The 25,247-nt window shown below is 35.7% G+C and overlaps 1 protein-coding gene across 5 annotated transcripts in view; it reads left to right on the top strand.

Moving 5' to 3' along the window:
• LOC111511485 (uncharacterized) overlaps positions 1-25,247 on the top strand; it is a 147,192-nt gene that overhangs the window by 22,581 nt on the left and 99,364 nt on the right. For 3 of the 5 annotated variants that reach the window (XM_074174354.1, XM_074174350.1, XM_074174344.1), the window contains exon 2: positions 12,106-12,586. In XM_074174354.1, coding sequence (XP_074030455.1) covers positions 12,165-12,586 — 422 coding nt within the window. In that variant the 5' untranslated portion in view covers positions 12,106-12,164. Of the gene's footprint in view, positions 1-12,105; positions 12,587-23,419; positions 23,547-24,578; positions 25,233-25,247 lie in introns of those variants that run through there. The other 2 variants (XM_074174346.1, XM_074174347.1) reach the window with 2 other exon arrangements.

The raw sequence follows: 25,247 nt of genomic DNA, 5'->3' as shown, positions 1-25,247 counted from the left end.
AATGTATTCCAAAAAGCAATGAATTTAGACTTCTCTACTGCATCATCAAGACGTTAATGGAAAATAGTGTGAAATTCAATTAGAAGTAAGTTTCCGAATACTTTTGTTTGAGATACTTCCAAATGGTAATGTAATTTAGCTTCTGGCTTGATATTGTTACTGTTCCCCGTGGGTTGATCAATAATTGACTACACTGAATAATCAAACTTAACTTTATTCCACCTTAAATACAACAAACACTTCAACTAAAACTTCAACTATTATTTGAATGTCTATCGCCTTACTGGATCACTTCGCGTACCGCACTGTAACTTCCACTTGACTGTGTCGATATGCTCGCGGCCAGCGTTTAAATGTCGTAATAGAATGCGGTAGAAATTTCGCCGAAGTTCCGTCGAAATCGGTAGCATTATTCTAACTGCTTCTAGAGTGGCAGGGAATCATCGTACATTCACGCGCTATTAGCTACGTCACCATTGGTTTATGGTTACCAGTGGCGGCCGGCGTTATTTCCTTTCAGGCATGATTTACACAGTATTATGTCAAAGTTACTCATGTAGACCGAGTTAAAAAATAATTGTGATAACAGTTAACAAACAACATATGATTCAATAAATTTATGAAAGTAGCCGTTAATACGTGGAGGAAGATGATCATGAAAAATGATGATTAAAATTTACTATGTTTTTATACCACTTGTATTTGTAACTAACGTTATTGCAGTTTCGTCCTACAAAATGTTTGCCATAAACTTGCCAACTTGGAAGCTTGTACGTAGTATTCACATGATTGCAACCCAATTATAATAAAAAAATGGATTCGAAACTACTATCCGGTCTACGTTCGATCAAAGTATTCACAGAATTGGTTTCCAAATAACTTTCAAGTGTAAAACATTCTCAATTATTTATCGTTTGCTCGTCACCTGTTCTTCAGGTCTTTCAAGCTCTTCAACTTATACGAAATACTGGTTTATTTTTTTAGTGTGAGAAACTTGATTACAATATGGAAAATGATTATTATTACTGTATCTATTGAAAATACTTCTTCCTTATCAGAACAAAAATGCTGTATCTCAACGCACGTTTCGCTAACCAAGTTAGCATCGTCAGGGGATTATTATGACTACTCCTCTAACGACTATGCTGATGTTTTTATCCGTATCTAAATAAATCATTACCTGTCATAATGAGGGTCATTAAATTAATTCCCAGTTTCTAATGTTATTTGCTACCCGTCTGATATACAGGGTGTAACTAAATAAGTGTAAAACATTTGAGGAGGTGATTCCTCATCGAAAAAAAGATAGGTTCTTTCATATAAAGAAATTTCATTGAGCATTCCTTGTTAATATACAGCCCCTTAAAAGGAGTACATGAAATTTGTATAACAATTTTTTTCATCAGCACTAAAAAAGTTACAATATTGAAATTAACCTGACGTTTTGTACTACCAAAAAGACACTCAGCCAGAAATTTATTTGGTTTACCCCATGGTTGTAAGGGGTGGAAAACACAACCCCTAAAATTTATTTCCAATGTAACTTTTTGTCTTATTATTTGTTTACCATTTAAAAATTTATTATAGCCTGTTTTATTCTAAACAAAAAATGTCTCTTGGGCTTTTTGCCCAAAATAAACCAGTTCGCAGCAAAAAATTATTTTACGAACAACTACAGAGATACATCGTCATAAATGCGAAAATACGAAACTAATCTATATAGTAGGTCGCTATTAGCGATAGTGACAATTAAATTGGTATGACGCTGTCAGTTTGTGAATTTTCGAAATTGAATCAATACTAATTGTGTGTTGTTGTTCTGTTCTTAATTTTTTACTTTAATAATTCACTTGTTATTGGCATACACAAATGAGAAAATGGATGATATGCATTACGTTTACGGTCTGTCGCATGGGAATGGGTTAGAAGCTTCTAGAAGATATGCTGAAATGTATCCTCAACGGCAGCATCCTTCACATAGAATATTTGCTCGACTTCATCAACGATTACGAGAATATGGTTCATTCGACAAAAGAACGCAGGATTGTGGTCGCCATCGAGAAGTACGAACACCACAGCTTGAGGAAGCAGTACTTAATTTGATTGAAGAACAACCTACTACCAGTACTAGAAAGATTGCTTTCCAGCCAAATGTTGATCATGTGACGATATTTCGAATTTTAAAGGAACAACTTACACCCTTACCATCTGCAACGAGTACAGGCACTGTTACCGCGAGACTTTCCGAACCGTCTTGAATTTTGCAATTGTATGCTGGAAATGATTAGAAGAAATTGTGACTTTCTGCTGATGATAGAATTCACATACGAATGTAGTTTTTCTCGATTAATAATTTTCATAATTACCACATATGGGTACCACAGTTTTCTCTTAACGTGTGACTCGGAGTTATTGGGGATGATTTAATTGGGCCTCATTTTCTACCTCCTCGATTGAATGGTGGCCCACTTGATCCCCGGATCTCAATCCTCCCGATTTCTCTATTTGGGGCCATTTACAGCATTTGGTTCGCTACTCCTGTTCGCGATGTAGAGGACTTAAGAAAACGCATCATCGATGCGTGCAGGGTAATCAGAGAGATTTCAGGAATATTTGAGCGAATACGTGGCTCAATGCGCCGACGTCTAGACGCACGCGTAATGTCTGAAGGTAGACATATTGAACATTTACTATGATTTTTACATGTTGTGTGTTTTGTTATTCATAAATTAGTTTTGTTTATTACCCTTTAATCGTAAATAACAATAAATCTCGCATTTATGACGATGTACCTCTATAGTTGTTCGTAAAATAATTTTTTGCTGCTAACTGGTTCATTTTGGGCAAAAATCCCAAGAGACTTTTTTGTTTACAATGAAACAGGCTATCGGAAAAAAAATTTCAAATGGTAAACAAATAATAAGACAAAAAGTTACATTGGAAATAAAATTTAGGGGTTGCGTTTTTCACCCCTTACAATTATGGGGTAAACCAAATAAATTATTGGCTAAGTGTCTTTTTGGTAGTACAAAACGTCAGGTTAATTTCAATATTGTAACTTTCTCAGTGCTCGTGAAAAAAATTTTTATACAAATTTTATGTACCCCATTTAAGGGCCTGTATCTTAACAAGGGATGCTCCAATGAAGTTTCTTTATATGAAAGATTCTATCTTTTTTTCGATGAGGAATCACCTTGAATGTTTTACACTTATTCAGTTACACCCTGTATAATATTTACCTGTATTCAACCTGCGATTACGTAAAAGTGCCAAAAGTGGGCTATTAAGTATAGGACCTTTGTCACCGTTCATAGAACTCATTCCACATTTTTCGATTTCTGAACTTTCGATGACATTTGAAAATTCGTTGTCATGTATCTGTCTCAACAATTCTGTGGTTGTTTTCCATAGCATGTTGACCAACACTGGACTCCTCTGGTCTATGAAACCGAATATGTTATACTATAAGCTATATTGGACCGACCTTTTTTTTATTTAGATCTCCACAGAATATATCTTCTGATCACCTCGACTATGGGTAGAACTTTGCAAGAATCTAATCCTACAATACAAAAAATGCGGTCTGCCAAAAATTTACAAATCAGACAAGTTTATGCGACCACTTGTTTCAGCTATAGGTTCCCATACGTATAAGATAGCCAAATGGCTAACAAAACAGTTGGAAATTCTATCGATTCCACAACCCACTTTGAGTGTTGTTATTCATCAAAAACAAAGGGTCTTCATCCCTGAAAAAAAAGGAGTCAGAAACGATTTTTTTTATTCTGATTGAGGAAAGATTGTATGAGTGTATAAAGGAAAAATAATTAAAAAAATATTTTTTGAATATTAGATGATTAAAAAGAATTCTCTCTTTCATTTTTGGTCAGTTTTCTTCAATTCCACCATCAAAACTAACGAATATTTTGGTGTTGTTTCATTTCGATATTGAAGCCTATCATTTAAACGACTATCTCATTTTTCTTTTTAATGTTTCCTTTATTTTGTTAATAATTTAATGAGAGTGTGTTATTTATACGAATTGGATTTCCTTGCATTGTGCCGATCGAAATGGGAAATATGAAATTTTATCAAAGTCAACTAATAAAGGTTTGCTTCAGCCGTCGACTAGTGAAAACTAATTATTACTTTCGAATCTGGAGTCAGAATAGTAGATGAATTTCTTTTAAATGACACGCCCTTCAGGTTGCTCCTCCCACACGTCTGCTGGGGGAGAGAGAAAGTATCATAGAGCCATTGTAAAATGTAGCACAGCGTCAGATTGGGAATAGGAAAAGATAAAAGTTATTCTGACCGAACGAAAGATTGAAATATTAAAATTTTTACAATTATCAGACAGATTTATCTTCAGTTCTGTTTTCAATAGTGTTTGTTGTTCGATTGGTGACCTATGTATTTTGTAGAAATCCAGCTTTTATTTATTCTATATTCAAAAGTGTTTCTTTTCATTTAAATTTTTCTGACAAAAAAGTGTTTTTTACTCGCGATGCCCAAGTCTACGATACCCTTATCTAGACGTCATAAACGAACTCGACGATCGTTAGCGGTGAAGCGTCAGTTGAAAAATCTTCATGAATCGTAGGTATCTTGCTGAAGTTATTTTGCAAGGATATAATCGTTTATTTTTTATAATTAGGAGAAATAGTGATCAGAATCGCATTGCAGAGGAGATTCATCAGCCCGAAGGGGCACTCGAAGGGTGAGTGAGATTTTGTTTTCAATTAAAACTCTATCTTGAATAACATGTCAAAACTGATATTTTGTAGCAATCCGGTTCGTCTTGTATATTGAGGTATATTGAAATAGGACGTGTAGCAAAAACATTGTTGGATTTCATTTATTTTAAACAGTTGCATACACATCAGTGGAATTGAATTATTCACGATTGATATTGACTTATATTGTCTAACCCTTCATATGGAATCAGACATATTATTTCCTGGTCTGATCCTGGTCAAGTTAGAATTAGGAAGGAGTTTGTATTTATTACATCGGGCGAAATCGCACTGCCATCTGGCGGTATAGGTGTTTCGTAACTAAAGGCTAAAGACACCAACAATGGAATATCTGAAAGACATTTCAGAAACAAATGAACTATAGTCCGTTCATAATTTGTCGATAGCACAAAATGAGGGCCCAAGTCATAAAACGGTTGTAAAACTCGTAAAATCATAGGCGGAGGTTCCTGAGGTGTTTATTCATTAAATATAAAGCTTCAGTTTATATTCGAAACTTGCCTTGAAAGGGTGAAGTTGTTACGAACGAAAATAATTTTTGGTTTAGTACATTTTTTAATCGCATTTAATTTACGGCTCGTTGGTGTTTCGGCATCTACGGCAGTAATTAACGTCTCTAATATTTATTTTGCGAATTTTGTGCAGTGCGTGAGTAACTTTTTTTCATATTCCTACAAACATATACGTACCTTTCGTTCCTGCTTGTTTTGTTTGATTGCTTGCGATGGCTTCGTCATCATCATCAACATCATCAAGTTTTACACCGGTACTGTTGCGTACAGTCAGTAAGTCTGTCTATTCACCAAGAGAGAAGACTATTGTTTTGAACGTTCACGAAGCTCTGGTTTCTCAGAATCCCACAAACACTATTCAGAACATAATCAAGAGTTGTGCCAACATGACGGGCGTAGGGGAGTCAACAATATATAGGTTCCTATCAGAAAGAAAAAAAAAAGGTATAGCTAACCCAAATACAAACGAATACTTAAAGAGGGGGAGAAAACCTATTGAAATTGATGAATTTGCCAAAAATGGTATTCGAAGGAAAATTCACGATTTTTTTTACAAAAAAGAAATATCCAACTTAAACAAAATTTTACAAGAAGTTAGAGACGACCCGGATTTGCCTCATGTCGGACGAACCAAATTGTGGCAAGTTTTGAAAGAATTTAATTTCCGGTGGGAGAAATCAGACCGAAAATCACTTTTGATTGACCGGGAAGAGATAATATGTTGGAGAAGAAAGTATCTAAGATCTATACGAAAATTTCGGGCTGAAGGAAGGCCAATTTACTATCAGGACGAAACGTGGGTAAACGCAGGTCATTCTCTCACAAAAATTTGGACAGATAAAAATATATCAAGCTCCAGGCAAACCTTTATGGAAGGTTGGTCTACTGGTATTTCCCCACCCTCTGGTAAAGGCAGTAGATTAATAGTTTCTCACATTGGCAGTGAAAAAGGATTTGCTAAGCATGGTTTGTTGGAATTTGAATCCAAAAGCACAAAAGACTATCACGAGGAGATGACAGCTGATGTTTTCGAAGAGTATTTTGAGCAGATGATTGAACATATACCACCAAACTCAATTATAGTATTAATAATGCACCTTATCATTCACGACTAGTTGAAAGACTTCCAACGACTGCATGGAAGAAACAGGATATCATTGACTGGCTGCGGAATAAGTCCCTGCCTTACGAAGATGGAATGTTTAAAGCAGAATTTTTAAAAATTGCCCGGCAACACAAATCTAAGTTCAAGAAATACGTAGTTGACAAAATGGCGGAAAGACGAAACATCACAGTCCTTAGACTTCCACCCTACCACTGCAAATTAAATCCAATTGAACTCATTTGGGCACAAATGAAAAGCTATGTGGCTAGAAAAAATACGTCATTTAAAATACAAGCTGTACGTGAATTGTTATATGAGTCTTTACAACATATTACAGAACAAAATTGGCGAGATGCAGTAAGACATGCAATAGAAGAAGAACAAAAAATGTGGGATCTTGACAATATAATTGATGCGAATATAGAGACACAACCGCTAATTATTAACCTGCAAGACGACTCGGATTCCGAAGATGATCCTGTTTATTTTGAATTTGAATAGTTTTGTAAGTAATCGTAGTTTATATCATTTAAAAATAGGTATTAATTAAATAAATGTATCTTTTACAAATTGCAAGTAACTTATTATTTTTGAATAAAATAAAGAATTTTTTTTTTAAATAAAAACACAGTTTACAGTACCTACAGTTTAAGAATATTAATATATTTATTTATTTAAAGTAACTTATGTTTTAATCATATACTCTACGACACTGGTCACTCATTTCCACTCAAAATACCTACATAATCGGATTAAAAGTTTTATAGCTGTATTGTATTTCTTCAGATACAAGGTGGGTTAGTCGAAAACATCTTAAACTGCCAGTTTTAGTTTGGTTTTTGTTATTATATCATATTAGCTGTCCTCTCTGTATTCCAGTTCTCTAATGAGGGTCAAACTTGCAGTGAGCTATCAACAAATTATGAACGGACTATAGGTAGTGAAGTAGTGGATTACCTCTTCATCGGTACTGAGAACAGGTTGGAAAAAGTCACTGGGGGCCAGATCTGGAGAATACGGTAGAAGCTGAAACAATTCCAAGACCAATTCATGCAATTTTGCGTTTTCACCCTCTTTGGGACATCCACCCGGTGCATCGTCCTCGGTGCTCATTCAATATCGTTTAAACCACTTCTCACCGGTTGATTTTCCTGGTGCAAAGTCCCAGCAATGTTTATCAAGCCAAGCCTTGGCTTCATCAGTTAGTTTTTCGCCAAAATGCAATACTTTATCCACATACGAAATTCCTTTTGAATCAATTTTTTCAAATCAACAAAAGTTGCTTCACTCAAAATGTTGTATCCCACTAACTGTACCAATTTCACAGCTGTACGACAGCTGTGAAATTGGTCGGTCAAACTAAGCGGACTATAAAAGCTCGCTGCAAGGAACATGAATGACCTTTTTTCAGGTATACAGTCGAGTTCTGTCCGATAGTCAATTACGTACCCCCGAATTCTGTTCGTAGTCTTTCCCTACAGTCAAGAGAATAACCCTACTCTTCACTCTCGTTGTCAGTAATAGTAGGGATAATAGGGACCGAACGTTTTGACCTTTACGCCAACCAATAGCAAGAATCTTAACTTTCTAAGCATACTCGTAAAATTAGAACCAAAATTAAAGAATTTCTGAAGGTGAAAATTCTTTATGTCAAAGGATCTTAATACTGAGGTCTGAGGTTTATGAAATTAAAAACTAGAATTAAAGAACTTCTGACGACGACAATGTTTCATGTCAAAGAATCTAAATACTAAGGCTTAACATTAAAAAGTTCTGAATACGAAAATGCTTCATGACAATAAAGAGAAAAGAAACTCACAATGAAACGTAGTAAAAGAAGAAGCTATAATTGCCAACTCGAAATGTACGTATTGTTTCGCAGTTAATAACTGATTAAAAAGTTTCGGACAATTGTGAACTGTACCATCAACAAATATAGATTGTAATTCACATAAGGTTCTGAAATCTGAAACTGTAGAAAAGCAAAGAATATTCTTGATGGAATCGTTGAATTGAAGAACATTTTCGGACACATTCGTATCGATTTCCATGCTATTAAGAACGTCATGAAAATCATTAAGCGACTGCGGAAGTTTAGGAAGATCAGACGGCCTGCAATGGTTAATATTATTGCGTATTAGAGCAACATCTAGTGAGCACAGTTTTGAAACGTCAGTTCTATACATTTCATAATGAAGGAGCTTGGATGGAGGTGCTGAAAACTCGTCGAGAGCTCTCATTACTCAATTTTTGCCGCTCAAAAAGATAGCGTCGTCTTTCGAATGATATGTTTGCTTCAGCACCGATTCCGGACAGAATTTCAGGTACAAATTTTGATCATGGAACTCAACTCGAGGGTCCCATTGAAGAACCCGGGTACAGCAAGCGCTAAACGTGGTGGCACGCGATCGCCAACTAAATTACTATTAGATTACGATAAGCCCCTTGCCGGCCAGTATCGCACCTGTAATTATTTTAATAAGGGTAGCAAATGGAACAAAATTTCTTTGTATCTGTAGAGTAGGGAGGGTGAGTGTAAGCCCACGCACTTAGGCCACATGTGACTCATTGTGCATCCTCCCGAGGAGTTGTCCTTCTAGGTCATCGTCCATCCTGTCCTTTTAAAGAAGGTGGACCGGTCACTGGGAGATATCTTCTTTATATCGAATTAACCATCAACCAATTCAAGACACCAAACCAACCATAGCTCGTATTATAAAGCAAGATTTCTGCGTGGATGACATGCTTACGGGGCGGACTCTCTTCAAGATGTTGAGCGGATATGCTGCAAGATTTCCGATGTCCTTAAAGGTGGTTGTTTCGAGCTCCGGAAGTGGTGTTCTAATTCACCCGAAGGCTTACGAGAAATTGAAAATTCTAACCTAGCTTATGATATTCTTGAATTTTCCACTGACTATAAAACATTAGGTTTAACTTGGTCATGTCAAAGCGATAATGTACGTTACAATGTACAGGTAAACCATAATGAGCAAGATTTTAAAAAAGATTCATCTTGTCCGTTGTGTCTAAGATATTTGATCCTTTAGGATTACTGAGTTCGTGCATAATTTTAGCGAAAATTCTAATGCAGGATTTGTGGCCAACTAAAGTCTCCTGTGGGATGAACCTGTACCCGATCATATAAAATCTACTTGGCTCAGCTTTCAGCGTGAATTACCTTTGCTAAATAACTTATCTATACCTCGACACGCTATAATACAAAATTGTGTAAGGGTCGAGTTGCACGGGTTATGTGATTCCTCGGAACGCGCCTATGGTTCTATCTGCGTAGCATGGACAAAGAAAGCAATCCTCGCGTCACACTACTTAGCGCAAAATCTAAGTTGTCGCCACTAAAAACCGTCAGCACACCGAGGCTCGAACTTTGCAGCGCAGTGTGTTATTATCCCACCTGACAAACAAGGTCGTGAATTCAATCAATTTGCAATTCAATTAGTGCTTTCTTTGGACCGATTCAACCATAGTATTAGCTTGGATCAAAACCAGTCCAAATTTATTGAAAACGTTTACAGGGAATCGAGTCTCCGAAATTCAAACTTTGACACAAACCTTTCATTGGAGATATGTTTCTACCAAGGATAATCCTGCAGACATAGTCTCCAGAGGCTTGTTCCCATCCGAAATTTTACGTTCCCTCATTGGTGGGAACGTCCACATTGGCTATTTTACGATCAAGCAAAATTGCCAAGTGAACAGCAGCTCCGCCTAGGTGATCTACCAGAGTTGAAGTCTCAAACACATTCAGCTCGCGAGCCTGAAAGTATTTTAGATTATCCTTTCGAAAGATTTTCTAGCTTCAATAAAATGCGAAATGTTACTGCATAATTACGCTTTAAGGAGAATTGTTTCAAAACAAAAAACACTAGACTTAAAGGTAGTCTCACATCCCAGGAACTAAGTCTCGCTACCAAAACTTTAATTAAAATATGCCAACATCAATGTTTCTGTAGCGATATGCAAGAATTACAGAAAGAAAACAAATTGAAATCATATAATAAGCTCAGGACGTAATCTAGCGCGTGCCACGGTACGAAAGTGTATACGCTGCTTTAGATTTCGCGGTTATATGGGACTATTTGTTTGCTTCTCAACTAAAGCTGTTCATCTGGAACTGATCTCTAGCCTCTCTTCCGAAGCCTTTCTCCAATCATCTCACGAAGAGGTAAACCTAGTAAAATTTATTCCGACAATGGAACTAATTTCGTAGGCGCCCAGAAAGATTTAGGAAATTTTCTAAGGTCTGCACACAACATCAGCAATACTAAAACATTTTTCTCTGAAGAATCTATCAATTGGCAATTTATACCGCCCTATTCGCCTCATTTTGGGGGACTCTGGGAGGCCGGAGTCAAAAGTTCAAAACCTCAAATAGTTTTATCCAAAACACCTCTTGTTTATGAAGAGTTATCGACTTTATTATTAAACTCCCGTCCATTATCTCCCCTAAGTTCTGACCCAAATGACCTTACTCCTCTTACCCCTGCTCACTTCATAATCGGCAAGCCCTTAGTAGCTGCTCCTGATAAAGATCTTACGGACATTAAGGTCAATAGGCTGAACCGTCTCCAATTGGTTCAGCAGATGTCGCAGCATTTTTGGAAAAGAAGGCAGCTCCGCCGCAAATGGCGAGAAACCCAAGGCAGGCTTCTTGAAAATGCCTTAGCTTTGCTCAAAGACGATTAGACCCTACCTACCCAAAGGCAGCTAGGACGAATCCTTCATTTACATCCAGGGCATGATGGCGTTTGTAGAGTTGCTATCATAAGGACTTCCACCGGAATCGTAAAGCGAGGTTACCAGAAAATCTGCCCTCTGCCCCTAGAAGTTTGAAAGAGGGTCCTTTCAAGGTGGGGAGTATGTTCCCGCCACGCCTACAGTCTGCGCCGGTGCGAATCTACCCCCCGAGAAGAAGAGTTTCACTAGTCTATCAGTTACCATCGCAAGAGTGTCTAATATTGAGTGTCGAACTATAAGGACTATCGGTCAACGGCATTCAACTCATTCAATTCCAATATATTTATTGATAGTATTTTATTGTAAATAAATCTGTTAAACTTAGTGATCAATATATACAGTCCACCTATACCACTCATACAACACACCAAAGATAAACAGTTATTACCTACCGAGGCTTTGGCTAAATCTTGGTGGCACTCTAGTACTAGCCCTGAGGTAACACGTTGTCTGTTCAAGGCTAATAGGGCTTGTCTGCTGTCAGTGCAGATTGTTATGTTTTTGCCAGAAATTCCTTTCCTGGTTATTCCTTTCTGGCGATTGAGATACCAGCCAGTTTTGTTTTGCCTGACTCTTGATGACTGATTTTTTGTAAGGCGATGACATTTTTTCAGAAACATCACAAATTATTCAGACAATGTCAAACGCCAACAGCATTGGAGGACAAGTGATGATACAGAGCATTTGTATGTCTTGCAAGAGCTGTAGTATGGGGGTTACATTGAAAATAAGTTTGTGCGCATGGCGGCGGGCTCGCCATCACGTTTGGCGCTTGCTGTACTTAATGACCACCGGACGGAACTCGTGTAGGCGCATAAAAACATTGCATAGTCGTTAGAAAAGTAGTCTTAGTCATCTCCTGATGATGAAAACTTGGTAAGTGAAAAGCGCGTTAAGAAACAACATTTTTGTTCTGGTGAAGGCCGATGTTCCAAAGTATACTCATCAAATTATTACTGGAGATGTATTCTTTCAGCCGAAATAATAAAATACCTACCACCTGGCATTTTGTGCGTGTGTTTTGAATTTTTGAAAATGGAACAGTTGGAAGGCGAACGAGCCAATCAGAAATTATATCTAGATTCGGACGGTTATCTGTATTGTATGAACAAAGTGAAACAAAAACGATATTTGTTGTGTCGGTGGCGAAATCGATGTTCGGGAAGACTAATCTGGAAGAACGATGGACACAAAAGACTCTCCGTAGAACACAATCACGTACCGGATAAAATGGAAGTGCAGATAGCTCGATTTAAAACGTTTTTGAGGCAAAGAGCTCGGGAAAGTACAATTTCCATTCATCAAGTTTTTTTAGACGCGGAACAATTGTACCCGGAAGCTGCGATCGCTGTTGGAGGCTTCAGTGGTGTGAAAAACTTGATGTACAGGAGTAGAAAACCGGAAGCTGTTTCTGTTCCCTGCAACACGATTGACTTCACTCTTTCGGTGGAAGATGAGTGAGTAGATAATTTAAGTTATAGCGAGGTTTTCTGTTTACTATACAGGGCTTTTCATGATGAGCGTTAATTAGCCGTTTCTGACAAACTATTTAACGGATTAACCTGAAAATTTCACAGTATGCATAAATCAATATGACCTACACGCCTGAAAATTTAAAACGAAGCGGCGTTATCGCTTCTACTATAAAGTAGCGGCTTCTTTGATTTTTCAAATGGAACACCCCGTATATAATATCATATTATGATTCATTATCACTTTGTCAACAAATTCATATACTATTTTCCTATACCTATATATTACCGTTTAGAAGATATAAATTAATTTCGATATTTTTTTACCAAACATGAACTTTTATAAATGCTGATAATCTTGAACTATCTTGCACTAAAACGATCAAATTTGAAATGGAGTGGACTGATACTATGAGGATCTTCACTCCGAGTCATATTTTCATTTGCCTCATACAGGGTCTTCAAAAAAAGCAGATACTTTGATCTCATGAAAAAATGAGTGTAACTCAATTTTTTCAAATGGAACACCCTGTATATTTCAACATTTTTGAGCTCTACAACCAATTTTAGATTAACTTTGTTCAGATAATACTATTTCTATTTTGAACCGTTTTCGAGATAAACTTTTTCAAACGGAAACTGACGTGGTTTTCTTGCTCGTTTTTTGAATTCATCACTTATTTTGGATATTCAACATTTTTTTTTATACTTAGTAATATTTCTTTTTGATTCAGTTTTTTAACTGTATCAGATCAGTCAATTCGACATTGGTATGTACCTACCTTAGAAAAAGTTACAATTTGTATACATTGAGGTATTGGTCCCTAACGTACAACAGTACACATTAATATTTTTTAATAGTGTGCTTTGGAAAAATAAATAAACCAATTATTTTACGTCAGACTTTCGTTGGTGGTTTTGACTGATTGTGATAGCTACCAATTATAATAGAATAATGTCAAGATTAGGTTACAGTAATGAAGATTTCTTGAATTTATTAATAATTTATGGTGAGTGCAATAGAATTGGAAGTAGAACATGCCGAGTATTTCATGAAAGATATCCACAACTTCCGAAGCCGAATAATAATGTGATAAATCGACTACTAAAAAACTATAGGTTGAATGAAACCTTCCGTCCAAAAATCATTCGTAAGAAGACTAAAATGGATGATGATGACAATGGTATAACAGTTTTGGGATACTTTCATGCGTTTCCAAATACTTCTCTGCACGAGGCTGAAAGAGAGATAGGTATACCCTACGTGACAATTTGTCGAATTCTTAATAAGCATAAATGGCATCTCTATAAGTTCTACTGTGTCCAACATTTGAAAGAGACTGATTTACCTCGTAGAGTGGAATTCTTTGAATTGTTACTTGTCAAGACTCAAGAGGATTAACATTTCCTTGACAAAAGCATATGGACAGATGAGGCCAAGTTCACAAAAAATAGAGTTTTCAATAGACACAACAGTCATTATTGAGCGCCAGAAAATTCCCATGTTGTCCGCCAAAGGGGTTTTCAAGAAAGATGGCAATTCAATGTATTTTGTGCCATAAAGAATGAGTCAATTTTTCATATCGAGTTTTATGATGATAATTTGAATGCATCAAAATATGAAGATTTACTGGGGAATGGAATTCAAATGATTTTAAGTAATAGACCAGGAAGAGAACGTGTATGGTACCAAATGGATGGTGCTCCACCCCATAATTCTCATTCAGACAGAGAAGCTTTAACCGAAATCTTCGAAGACAGATGGATTGGTGTTAATGGACCTTTTCGTTGGCATCCTAGAACACCAGATGGCAATCCATTAGATTATTTCGTGTGGGGTTTCATTAAAAATATGGTTTACTCTACTCCAATAACATCAATGGAAGATATGAAATCGAGAGTTACAACTGCTTTCAATAGTTTGACTCCAGACTTGATCAGAAGCGCTACACATGACAATCTTTTGAAGAGATTACATGTTTGTTTAAGTAGAGGTGGAGATGTGTTTGAACATATTCTGAAATACACTGACGATTAAATTAACTCATTAATTTATGGCTTTATTATTTTCAGTTCGTGTTTCAGCGTTAATAAAACTATTGTTTGAAGAGAAGTTTCATTCTATGGTTGAGGAGTATTTCAATAATTATCTTTTAATTGTATTATCTGTGACTAATTGAGAAACATCAAACGAAATATGTTTTACAAAAATGAGTGATGAACAAGGAAACCATGTCAATTTCCGTTTGAAACAGTTTATCTCGAAAACGGTTCAAAATAGAAAGAGTATTATCTAAACAACGTTAATCTAAAATTGGATGTAGAGCTCAAAAATGTTGAAATATGCAGGGTGTTTCATTTGAAAAAATTGAGTTCCACTCATTTTTTCATGAGATCAAAGTATTTGCTTTTTTTGAAGACCCTGTATGAGGCAAATGAAAATATGACTCGGAGTGAAGATCCTCATAGTATCACTCCACTCCATTTCAAATTTGATCGTTTTAGTGCAAGAGAGTTCAAGATTATCAGCATTTATAAAAGTTCATGTTTGGTAAAAAAAATATCGAAATTAATTCATATCTTCTAAACGGTAATAAATAGGTATAGAGAAATAGTATATGAATTTGTTGACAAAGTGATAATGAATCATAATATGATATTATATACGGGGTGTTCCATTTGAAAAATCAAAAAAGCCGCTACTTTATAGTAGAAACGACAACGTCGCTTCATCTAAAATATTTTAGGCGTGTAGGTCATATTGACTTATGCATACTGTGGAATTTTCAGGTTGATCCGTTGAATAGTTTGCCAGAAACGACTGATTAACGCTCATCATGAAAAGCCCTGTATTGTTTTGTTGATAAGGATATTTTGACGGGTACTTAATAGAAATTAATCCAATAATTGTACGTTATTCATCGAGCCTACATGGTGTTTCAAATTTTATCCTCACCATTGGGATCTCGGAAACTATGAGAGATATAAAGATGGTTAAATTGGGGCAAAGTTGAACATTTACATGACAAACAATATGCCGTTGAGAAAGTTCTGAAATTCAGAGTATATCCGGAAACAAACCGAAATTTCGGAAAATAGTTTTTATTTTTTCTGGCTTTATTTTTCGAAAGATTCGAAAATAAATTGCACTTCCACATTGCCACTTTTTCCCTGCTACATAATGGTGTTTTCCGATTTGCTATCCGACCATCATCAACTTTATTTTTTCTTATGGGCGCTACATTAGATGCTTTCTATTTTGAATAGAACCAGATTTTACCTTTTCAATGATGTATCGTAACGATGTTATTGGATCAAAATCTCTGTGGTTCGTTTGAAAAGCCAATGAAAAAATACGGAGACATAATCAACAATCAAAATTTGATAAATGAGGTGTGTATGAGGTAAATTAGACATTATGCCCTTTTCAATGAAAATAGAACTTTGAACAAATAACAATAATTAACTAAAATGTAAAGACAAAAGTATATCACAGCAAATGCTCGAAATGCTGGCCTTGTTCATGGTAACATAAATCTGCCCTTCTTCGAATATTATTCACTGCACGATTAATTTCTCTCCTCCTCAATTTTCGGAACTCTCTAACAATGAAGGTCCTCAATATTTTGATATTCTCTCTGACCATAAACTCTAATTTTCAGTGTACCCCCTAAGAATGTATCCATAACACTCAAGTCTGGAGACTTTGCTGGCCACCACACCGGCCCATTATTTCCTATCCATTTAACACCAAACCTTACAGTCACGTAATTAAATACTCGTCTGGTATTGTGCGGTGGAGCACAATCATGTTGAAACCAGATGTTGTTATAGTTAGCCAAAGGTAGATCATCCAAATAGTCTTCGAAACTCGATATTAAAAACTGGTGGCAGCAGCCACTTGCTGAGACGTCATTTTTCTGGAAGTATGTGTAACGTTACTCAAGCAAACGAACTTGCTAGAGTAATTTGCCGCAATTAATTTCAAAACAATTAGACTACAGTATAGACACGCCGGCAAGTACTTGGTGAAAAAACTTTCGCAAGTTACTTGCAAGTGGACACGAGGCATAAGTCAGGTGAATGCGCTACTTTGCCCTAATTTAACCATCTTCGTATCTCTCATAGTTTCCGAGATCCCAATGGTGAGGATCGAATTTGAAACAGTGTATAAGTATCGCTATTATTCAAAAAGATGTCGTAAATCACCTGTTTGACTAACTGCCGTTTAGAGCAACTAGATCATTATACTTCGTTCAGGACAATGAATTATTCATGAAAATACCTCTATTGAGGCAAATACATATTGGCATTTTTTATAGAATCAACATCAACTCGTTACTGATTACAATTCAATCTTGATTATTTATGTTAAAAATCTATCCGTTAAAGTCTGTTTGTTCGTTAACCAGGTGTCGCTCCCCTACGAACGATAACTCTCAGAAATCGAAACTTGTACGAGCTAAAGACCAACGAGGTTTTACCTTTCAACGGTGATTCCTAACACGGGTTGGGAAATAGGAAGTAAAAATCGATCTCCAGCCTTGCGGTTCGAACCACCGGTTCACATAGCGGTCGATTGAGTGTGTCGAGCAAACCATCCACGTCAACCCACCAGGATACCAAAATAATAATTATTTTATTCGAACAATTTGTTATTTCAATTGCAGAAATATTCTGATTGTGAATAGAAATGTTATGATTTCTGGCATAAATCATTAGAATTGTTTACTTGCATGGCGCTTAATATATTCTCTATTCTTTTTTCCAAGGTACTAGTCGTATGAAACTTATCAATGTTTTCTCCAGAGAAAGTACTAGCTCTTCTCATTTGATAACCGACACTTTTTCCTTTTCATAACGATCATAGATTTGTATAATGGATCCACAGCAGTGGCGGCCCCACGGGGGGCAAGGGGTGGCAGTATGCCCCCCGCCTTTTGCAAAATGTTGTTCTTAGCGCCCTTCCGATTTCAAATATTTCACAAATCTATTGTTAGGTTCATAACACGAAAAACCAATAAACGTGGTTACATTCTCTTTCAATACCTCGATCTCGATCAGTTGTGAATCCCATATCGTTCGCTGTCTAATGCGAATGTGATCATTTTCTAATAGATTGAAAATTGATTGTATCTTGGCGTGGCACTCGTAGCAGTGGTAGTAGTCTGGTTTGTTATTGTTACTTTGACGAATAAACAGTTTGTCGAGCAGATTATCGAAAGTTACGGCGAAAAAAAGAGGTTGAAATATGCTGCTACATCACATTCTCAAACAAAATTAAAGTTTTGTAAAACTTTCAATTCATAAGTTCTTGATTTTCAGTTGAACATCCGAAATTGTATTCATTATGGAAACGTATACATTTACAGAGAAACAAAAGAACAATTAATTCAAACTCAAAGTTGTGTAGAGGAATCGGTTCCAAATAAACCTGACACTACGGAGAGTACGGTCAGTACGGAGTCAACATTTCTTGATGTTCCATCTATATCAACCTACAAAGTAAGAACAAAATCCGATTTTTCCATTAGGTTTTGCTGATTTAACATTTACGGAAGTAGATTTTAATTCGGATTTGGATAGTGATAGTACTCAAGAACAAGACCATTCTGATAAGATGTCTGCTGGGAATGAAGGTGGGAAAACATTTTATTTTTACATGGATCATTTTATAATTGATATTTCAATTTTGTCGTCGACCCATTTTTATTCAAAAATACTATTTTGATTCCTGAAATAGTGTGTCAACTAATTCTTAAAGGACCTTGCCAACCTGGGTTGTCTGATGAATTCCATCTGATATCTGATATCATATCAAAGTAACAGAAAATTTTACGTTTTTTGGTACAAACTTAAAAAAACGACTTTTGGACAGCGCAGCGTACGTGAATGGTCAGTTTACTCTCCAAGAGGTAATAAAATGTTTATTATTGAAATATTTCATTTATTAGAGTTTTGTGATATTATTTCTATTATCAATGGGAAATAGAGTATTACTTCAAATACCTGTGTCTTTTTACCTTTTATGGTGTGCCCCCGCCCTTAAGAGGAATTCATACCTACTTTGAAACGATTTTACTTATTTGTGATATTGATGACTTATTTATTTTGTGGAAATTCATCTTCAATTAAATGATATAGATAAAATACTTTGTCTAATTTCCACTTACTTAATGTATTGATATTAATACGACCAAGGTTTCGGTTTTTACACCATTCTCAAGTATTCTAACACTACTGACCTAAGATAAATATCTGAGTATGTAAGATATATTCATTAATACCAACTACTTTTTGTCTACACGTCGGTGTAGACTTTTTGTCTACACCGACGTGTTCACGGAGTCTTACTTCGAAATTTCCACATACTAGCAGATATCTTCATGGACACACTAGAAAATACCCTCATCCTCAACAACCCCCTGTCTCAGAAGCATATCGTTTTTTGGTACAAATACGTTGATCACATACTAGTGGGCTTTGATGGTTCTAACAGACAAATTAGCCAATTTTTGAACTTCCTTAATAGCACAGCAAAAGTAAATTCACTGTAGAAATGGAACAAAACAATAAGCTTAACTTCTTGGATTTGAATATTTTTAAAATTAACAACGGTTTTCAATTTAATATCTCTCGAAAGAATACATTCACAGATTGTACGATCCCTCGACTCTTTCAATCCAAACTCGCATAAATTAGCAGCTTTTAGGTCCATGATACACAAAGCATTCACAATCCCTTTACCTGAAGAGAATTTTCAGAATGAATTGAAAGTCATCAAACAAATAGCGGTCAATAACCAGGTACCTGTGGGTCCTTAATTAAAAAGATTATTTCAGGTAAAGCCCATAAAACTATTATGGGAGAACTGTACCCATACATCAAAGAACAGAATATATACAAATATAGCAGCATCAATTACTCAGGTAAACTTTCAGTAAATATTCAAAATTACTTTTCCAAATTCAACATAATAACATCTTTCATAAGTAATTATAATTTAGGCAAAATTATTTTTAATGCAAAACCTAGACGTGACAGAATGAAGAAATCTGGCATATATAGAATAGAATGTAGTGAATGCTCTGCAGTATATACAGGCCAGACCGGTAGAAATTTCGAAGTAAGACTCCCTGAACACGTCGGTGTAGACAAAAAATCTTCTATGTACGAACATCTACAAGAAACAAACGGCAAAGTAAGTAAGTAAAACCTCAAAATCTTATATACATATAGTAAAGAAAAGAAAATGAATTTGTTGGAAGCCATGGAAATCAATAAATCAATTAAAAACTCAAAATATAGAACCCTTAACGAACAAACAGATTTGTGTAAGTCTCCATTTTTGAATTTATAAAGATGACAACACAATTAATCACAGTTTGAAGTTTATGTAGTTGGTATTAATGAATGTAGGTATATATCTTATACAGGGCTTTTCATGATGAGCGTTAATTAGCCGTTTCTGACAAACTATTTAACGGATCAACCTGAAAATTTCACAGTATGCATAAATCAATATGACCTACACGCCTAAAATATTTATGGTAGAAGCGACAACGCCGCTTCGTCTAAAATATTTCAGGCGTGTAGGTCATATTGACTTATGCATACTGTGGAATTTTCAGTATGACCCGTTGAATAGTTTACTATAGTCTATTTCAAAAGAGTGTAGAGTAATAAATCATGAAGTGTCATAAAATTTGCCTGAATTTCGTTGTCGTCCATGGGCGTAGGCAAATCTTAGGATTATTAAACTTAATAATTAAAGTAAATTAAAAATTACAGACATAGATAATAATAAAAGGCCATTTTTGGGAAGTAATTTGGTCTAAAACTAAGTACCTACATGTATTTAGGTAAGTAAAATTTCTTAAAAAAAGATTAAGATTAATTTTAGTGGTTCTTGTAAACTTATTTAATATACAATTTGGGTTCATATACTTGAGCATGATTTCTCAAAAAAGGGTTAACACTTAGTTCCGAGGTGCCATGTCATTATAATAATCCCTTTTTGACCCTGCCCACCAATCATGCAATACCTATTAAACCCAGGTAATTAAGAAAAAGGGTTTAAATATATTGTAATGGTGTCTTAAACATTCGAGTTATAATAGTAATTGTTACTACACCAATTAAACGTACAGTGATATTGTGATATAGAAATAGTGAAAAAGTTATAAAATGGGGACATTTACTCCAAAGAAAAGAAGTGTACAAAATTCTCCGCTATCTGTTTGCGAAAAAGTTATAATTTTAAATGTATATGATTGCATAAAACACGATCACCCTAGTTTGTCTGTGCAAGAAAGTGTTGAGCGATGTGCCCGAATGACTGGAATTGGACAGTCCACGATTTTTAAATTATTGCGAGAAAGAAAGATATCAGGCCAGGTAAGTCCATGCAAGAGAAAATCAGGAAGACCAATAAAATCTTAGATGAAGACACCAAATGTGACATTCGAAGAAAAGTTCATTCGTTTTATTTTAAAAAGGAAATACCCACTCTTGAAAAAATATTTATCGAGATAAGCCAAGATAACGATATTCCTTTGATATCCAGAAAACTTTTATGGAAAACTTTAAAAAGTATGAATTTTGCCTGGGAAAAGCACAATCGAAAGGCACTATTACTGGAAAGTGATGAAATTGTTTGCTGGAGACGAAAATATTTGACAACTATAAAGCAGTACCGCAGAGAGCAAAAGAAAATTTTTTATCTTGATGAGACGTGGATAAACGAAGGTTATATAGTCAAAAAAATGTGGCAAGATAAAAATATAACAAGTTCTCGCCAAGCTTTCATAGAAGGCCTTTCGACGGGTATTAAAGTGCCTTCGGGAAAAGGGAAGAGGCTTATAATTGCTCACATTGGAAGCGAAGACGGATTTTTAAAAGAAGGTTTGTTAAGCTTTGAGTCGTGCCGAACGGGAGATTATCATGAGGACATGAATTCGGATGTCTTCGAAGACTACTTCGGGGAAATGTTAAAATTTCTTTCAGCTGATTCGGTCGTGGTTATGGATAATGCAAGCTACCATTCAAGGCGCTTAGAGAAGGTACCAACTTCAGCTTGGAGAAAGCAAGAAATTATTAACTGGCTGTCAAATAAAGGTATTCAGTTTGAGACGAATTCAGTAAAGAAGGAACTACTAGCCATAGTAAAACAACATAAATCTCGCTTCATGAAATATGCCGTAGAAGATGTAGCAGAAAAGTATAAAGTAACTGTGCTGCGCCTACCGCCATATCATTGCGAATTAAATCCTATAGAACTTATATGGGCACAAGTTAAAGGATATGTTGCAAGGCACAATACCACATTTAAAATGAAAGATGTCAAGGTATTGTTTGATCAAGCCATTATGGAAATCACATCAGAAAACTGGCAAAAAGCAATCCAGCATGTTTTAAAAGAGGAAGATAAAATGTGGGAACTGGACAACTTGGTCGATCAGGTGGTTGACCCTATAATTATAACACCAGGGGATGATGACAGTTCTTCGGATGAAGACTATACTGATGTAGAATAATTTAATTGAATTGTAAATATACTGTAGCGGGATAAGCAATCTGGACAGAGACCAGTGTATCAGTGACAGTGACACTTTTGCTTAGGTTAGGGTTTAGAATTAAGGGTAGTCTGAATAATTATTTTCTCGGAAGGTTCTCGAAAATTGTACCTAGTAATCTCTAGAACATTCAATTAGGGTATAAATAGAGTGTTGTTAAACGTTAAGGGAAGTTCACAGTTTTAGTATTGTTCAAGTGTCAAATTGTAATAACGTATCCAGTAAAGTTCTTGTCGTTTTTGTGAATAAATTGATTTAAAGTCCCCACAAGTGTTTCAATACGTAAAGTTCGTTCGTGTGTGTTTGTGAGTATTTCCCGATTTCGGTTCGTATATATTTTATTGTTACATTTTATATTTTTTTAATAACACTGTTCTGCTGTATTAAATTTTTATTTCCTTTAATATAATTTTTATGAATGCATATTCTTTTGGCAATTATCCCACTAGCGCGCCTCTGGCTCAGTATTTATCCGTCGATAACAATGGACAAATCCCTTAAAACAGGGTGATACCTACCTGCTCTTTATGAAACGACATAATTTTGCAATGCGGACTAGGGAAGTGACAGAATTTATTGACGGATCACCCTGTAGCGCTTTTGAATACTTAATGAGATTTTATTACTCTACACTCTTTTGAAATAGACTATAGAAACGGCTAATTAACGCTCATCATGAAAAGCCCTGTATACTCAGATATTTTTCTTAGGTCAGTAGTGTTAGAATACTTGAGAATGGTGTAAAAACCGAAACTTTGGTCGTATTAATAGCAATACATCAAGTAAGTGGAAATTAGACAAAGTATTTTATCCAAATCATTTGATTGATTTTACTTATAATTTCACAATCAGTTGTCCGATTTTCATGCAGCTTACACCGATCGCTTCGAAAAAATATTCTTGAGATGGGTAACTATTGTTTCCCGATTTTTCTCCAAGAAAAAAAATCTATACTCAATTGTTTATAAATAATGGAAAATGGGAGTTTCCCTCCAGTAAATATATGTTTTAAAAATTCAGTATATTTCCAAATCATTACCTTTTCAATTTAACCATTTTGAAGTAAAATAGAAAATGCATCCAGTTCATGGCATCCTCTATTCATCCGAGAATTCGTTTTCTGAGATTGCAATTGCAAGCGACTCCGAACCAACAACTGTACGGAATCTTGCGCAGACATATTACGTTCACTGTATCAGTGTGAGTTTGTATTTATACGAATTACTTTCCGGTAAATATCTACTTTTTGGTTCTTTTGTGATCATGGGAAAGATAAAAGGCAGGCTAGGCGTTGCGGAGGGAAAACGATTGTTCGCAAGTGAGAAAAGACGTAGTCGTAGAAATGTTGGAAAGAAATCATTGATGACAAGGTGAGTGTTTTTGACTATTCAAATAATTAGTTTCATCACACCATTTTGGAAATTTGACCGATTTCATTAGAACTCAAAGTTTTCTATTAGTTACATTCTGAGCAACGATGGTTAGGGCAAATTTATTGGAATTGAAAACGACATCATGCCCGATGTGATGTGATGTTTAAACAAGACAATCGTTGAATTTGATATAATTTTTAGATGGCCGTTGCTTGTAGAACTTTCGGTCCCCATGCAATGGCTCCGTACGTTAACATAGGTCTCATTATTGCAGTGGAGATCCAGGTGACCACACGAGGTGAAAGACCCATGCAGAAAGATTTCATGACTATACTGAAACCAATAATGATTGAGAGTAGAAGTAAGCTCAGTTGACAGCAAATCGGGGGCGTGCTTATTAATTTTTGAGAGGGTTAAGAATGAAAGAAAAATTCTTAGTACAATTAGTTAAAATATTCATACACATTTTTTATTTATTTCATTAAAACTTTGCAATATATCGTAATTTACCTAATCGTTGTAGTCATTACTTTGAAGGTGAAATGCGTGTCAAAATACCTAGATTCCGAGATCTTTTTTTTATACCTTCTGTTTCACATTGTAGATTGAGCATTTATAGTGAGAAGAACTATTATTTTTTCCACGAGTGTCAGTGGATGAATTCATGAATAACTTTTCTTTTTTTTTTTTCAAGCGAAGTCGAGTATCTCCGAAGTAGTAGACTTAGTACGAAATTAATAAAAGTGGCAACCGCGGTTGCCAACATTCATTACTCTCGCCCAGGATGACCGTGAGCGATAGAGAAGGGATTCGTGCGATCGTGCGCTGTTTTGTGTTGTATATGTTACGGGCAACGTGATCAACTGGGTATTATTATTAAGGATCGGCCATTATTAATAATGCCCAAGAGCGGTGGGCAAAGTCATTAATTCATCACTTTGAACGGCGATTATCAATAATGTCCGACGGCCCGTGGTCCATGTAATAAGTCAGTGTTTGAGATAGCTTGACTTCATCACTTGGACCGGGCAGTATGAATAATTCTCTACTTGTAGCCGGGTAGGCGGCGACGTATTAGTTCGCAGTAATACTTCGGAACGAGAACACGTGAGTGCATTGAGTACGTTTATATCGTAAAATGGCGGCATCCATGGATATGATGGATATGAAAAGACGTTTTAACGAAGAAATTCATAAATTAAAATTAACGAAGGGGAAAAACACGCAGTTATTTTCTCGCGATGAGTATTATTCATTTTTAACCAAAGTGCAAGTGACGAAAGACAAGATCGCCGGCAAAACTCCGGGCGAATATCAGCGATTGTCGAGGTATGACATAGTGAAGATCGGAACAGTTCAAAAATTAATCGTACCAGTGAAAAATGACAGAGAACCAATTCAATATTACTGTTATTTGGAAGAAACGTTTGATATTATTCACGAAACTCACATTTCTATCGGGCATGGCGGTAGAAATAGGATGATGAAAGAGCTCAAACCGAAGTACAAAAATATTACTAAAGAGTTTGTGGCGTTGTATTTGACTTTGTGTGAACCATGTCAAAAAAAATTAAGTGTTCCAAAAAAAGGGCTAGTGGTTAAGCCTATAAAAAGCAGTGAATTTAACTCACGATTCCAAGTCGACTTAATCGACATGCAAACTCAAGCAGACAATGATTTAAAGTAGGTAACTACTGA

The sequence above is a fragment of the Leptinotarsa decemlineata genome, unplaced genomic scaffold, assembly GCF_025532065.1.
Source record: "Leptinotarsa decemlineata unplaced genomic scaffold, Ldec_3_MD MMD2_tig00000576_RagTag_RagTag, whole genome shotgun sequence".
NCBI classification, from domain to species: Eukaryota; Metazoa; Arthropoda; class Insecta; order Coleoptera; family Chrysomelidae; genus Leptinotarsa; species Leptinotarsa decemlineata.
This window is presented reverse-complemented; position numbering and strand designations above follow the sequence as displayed.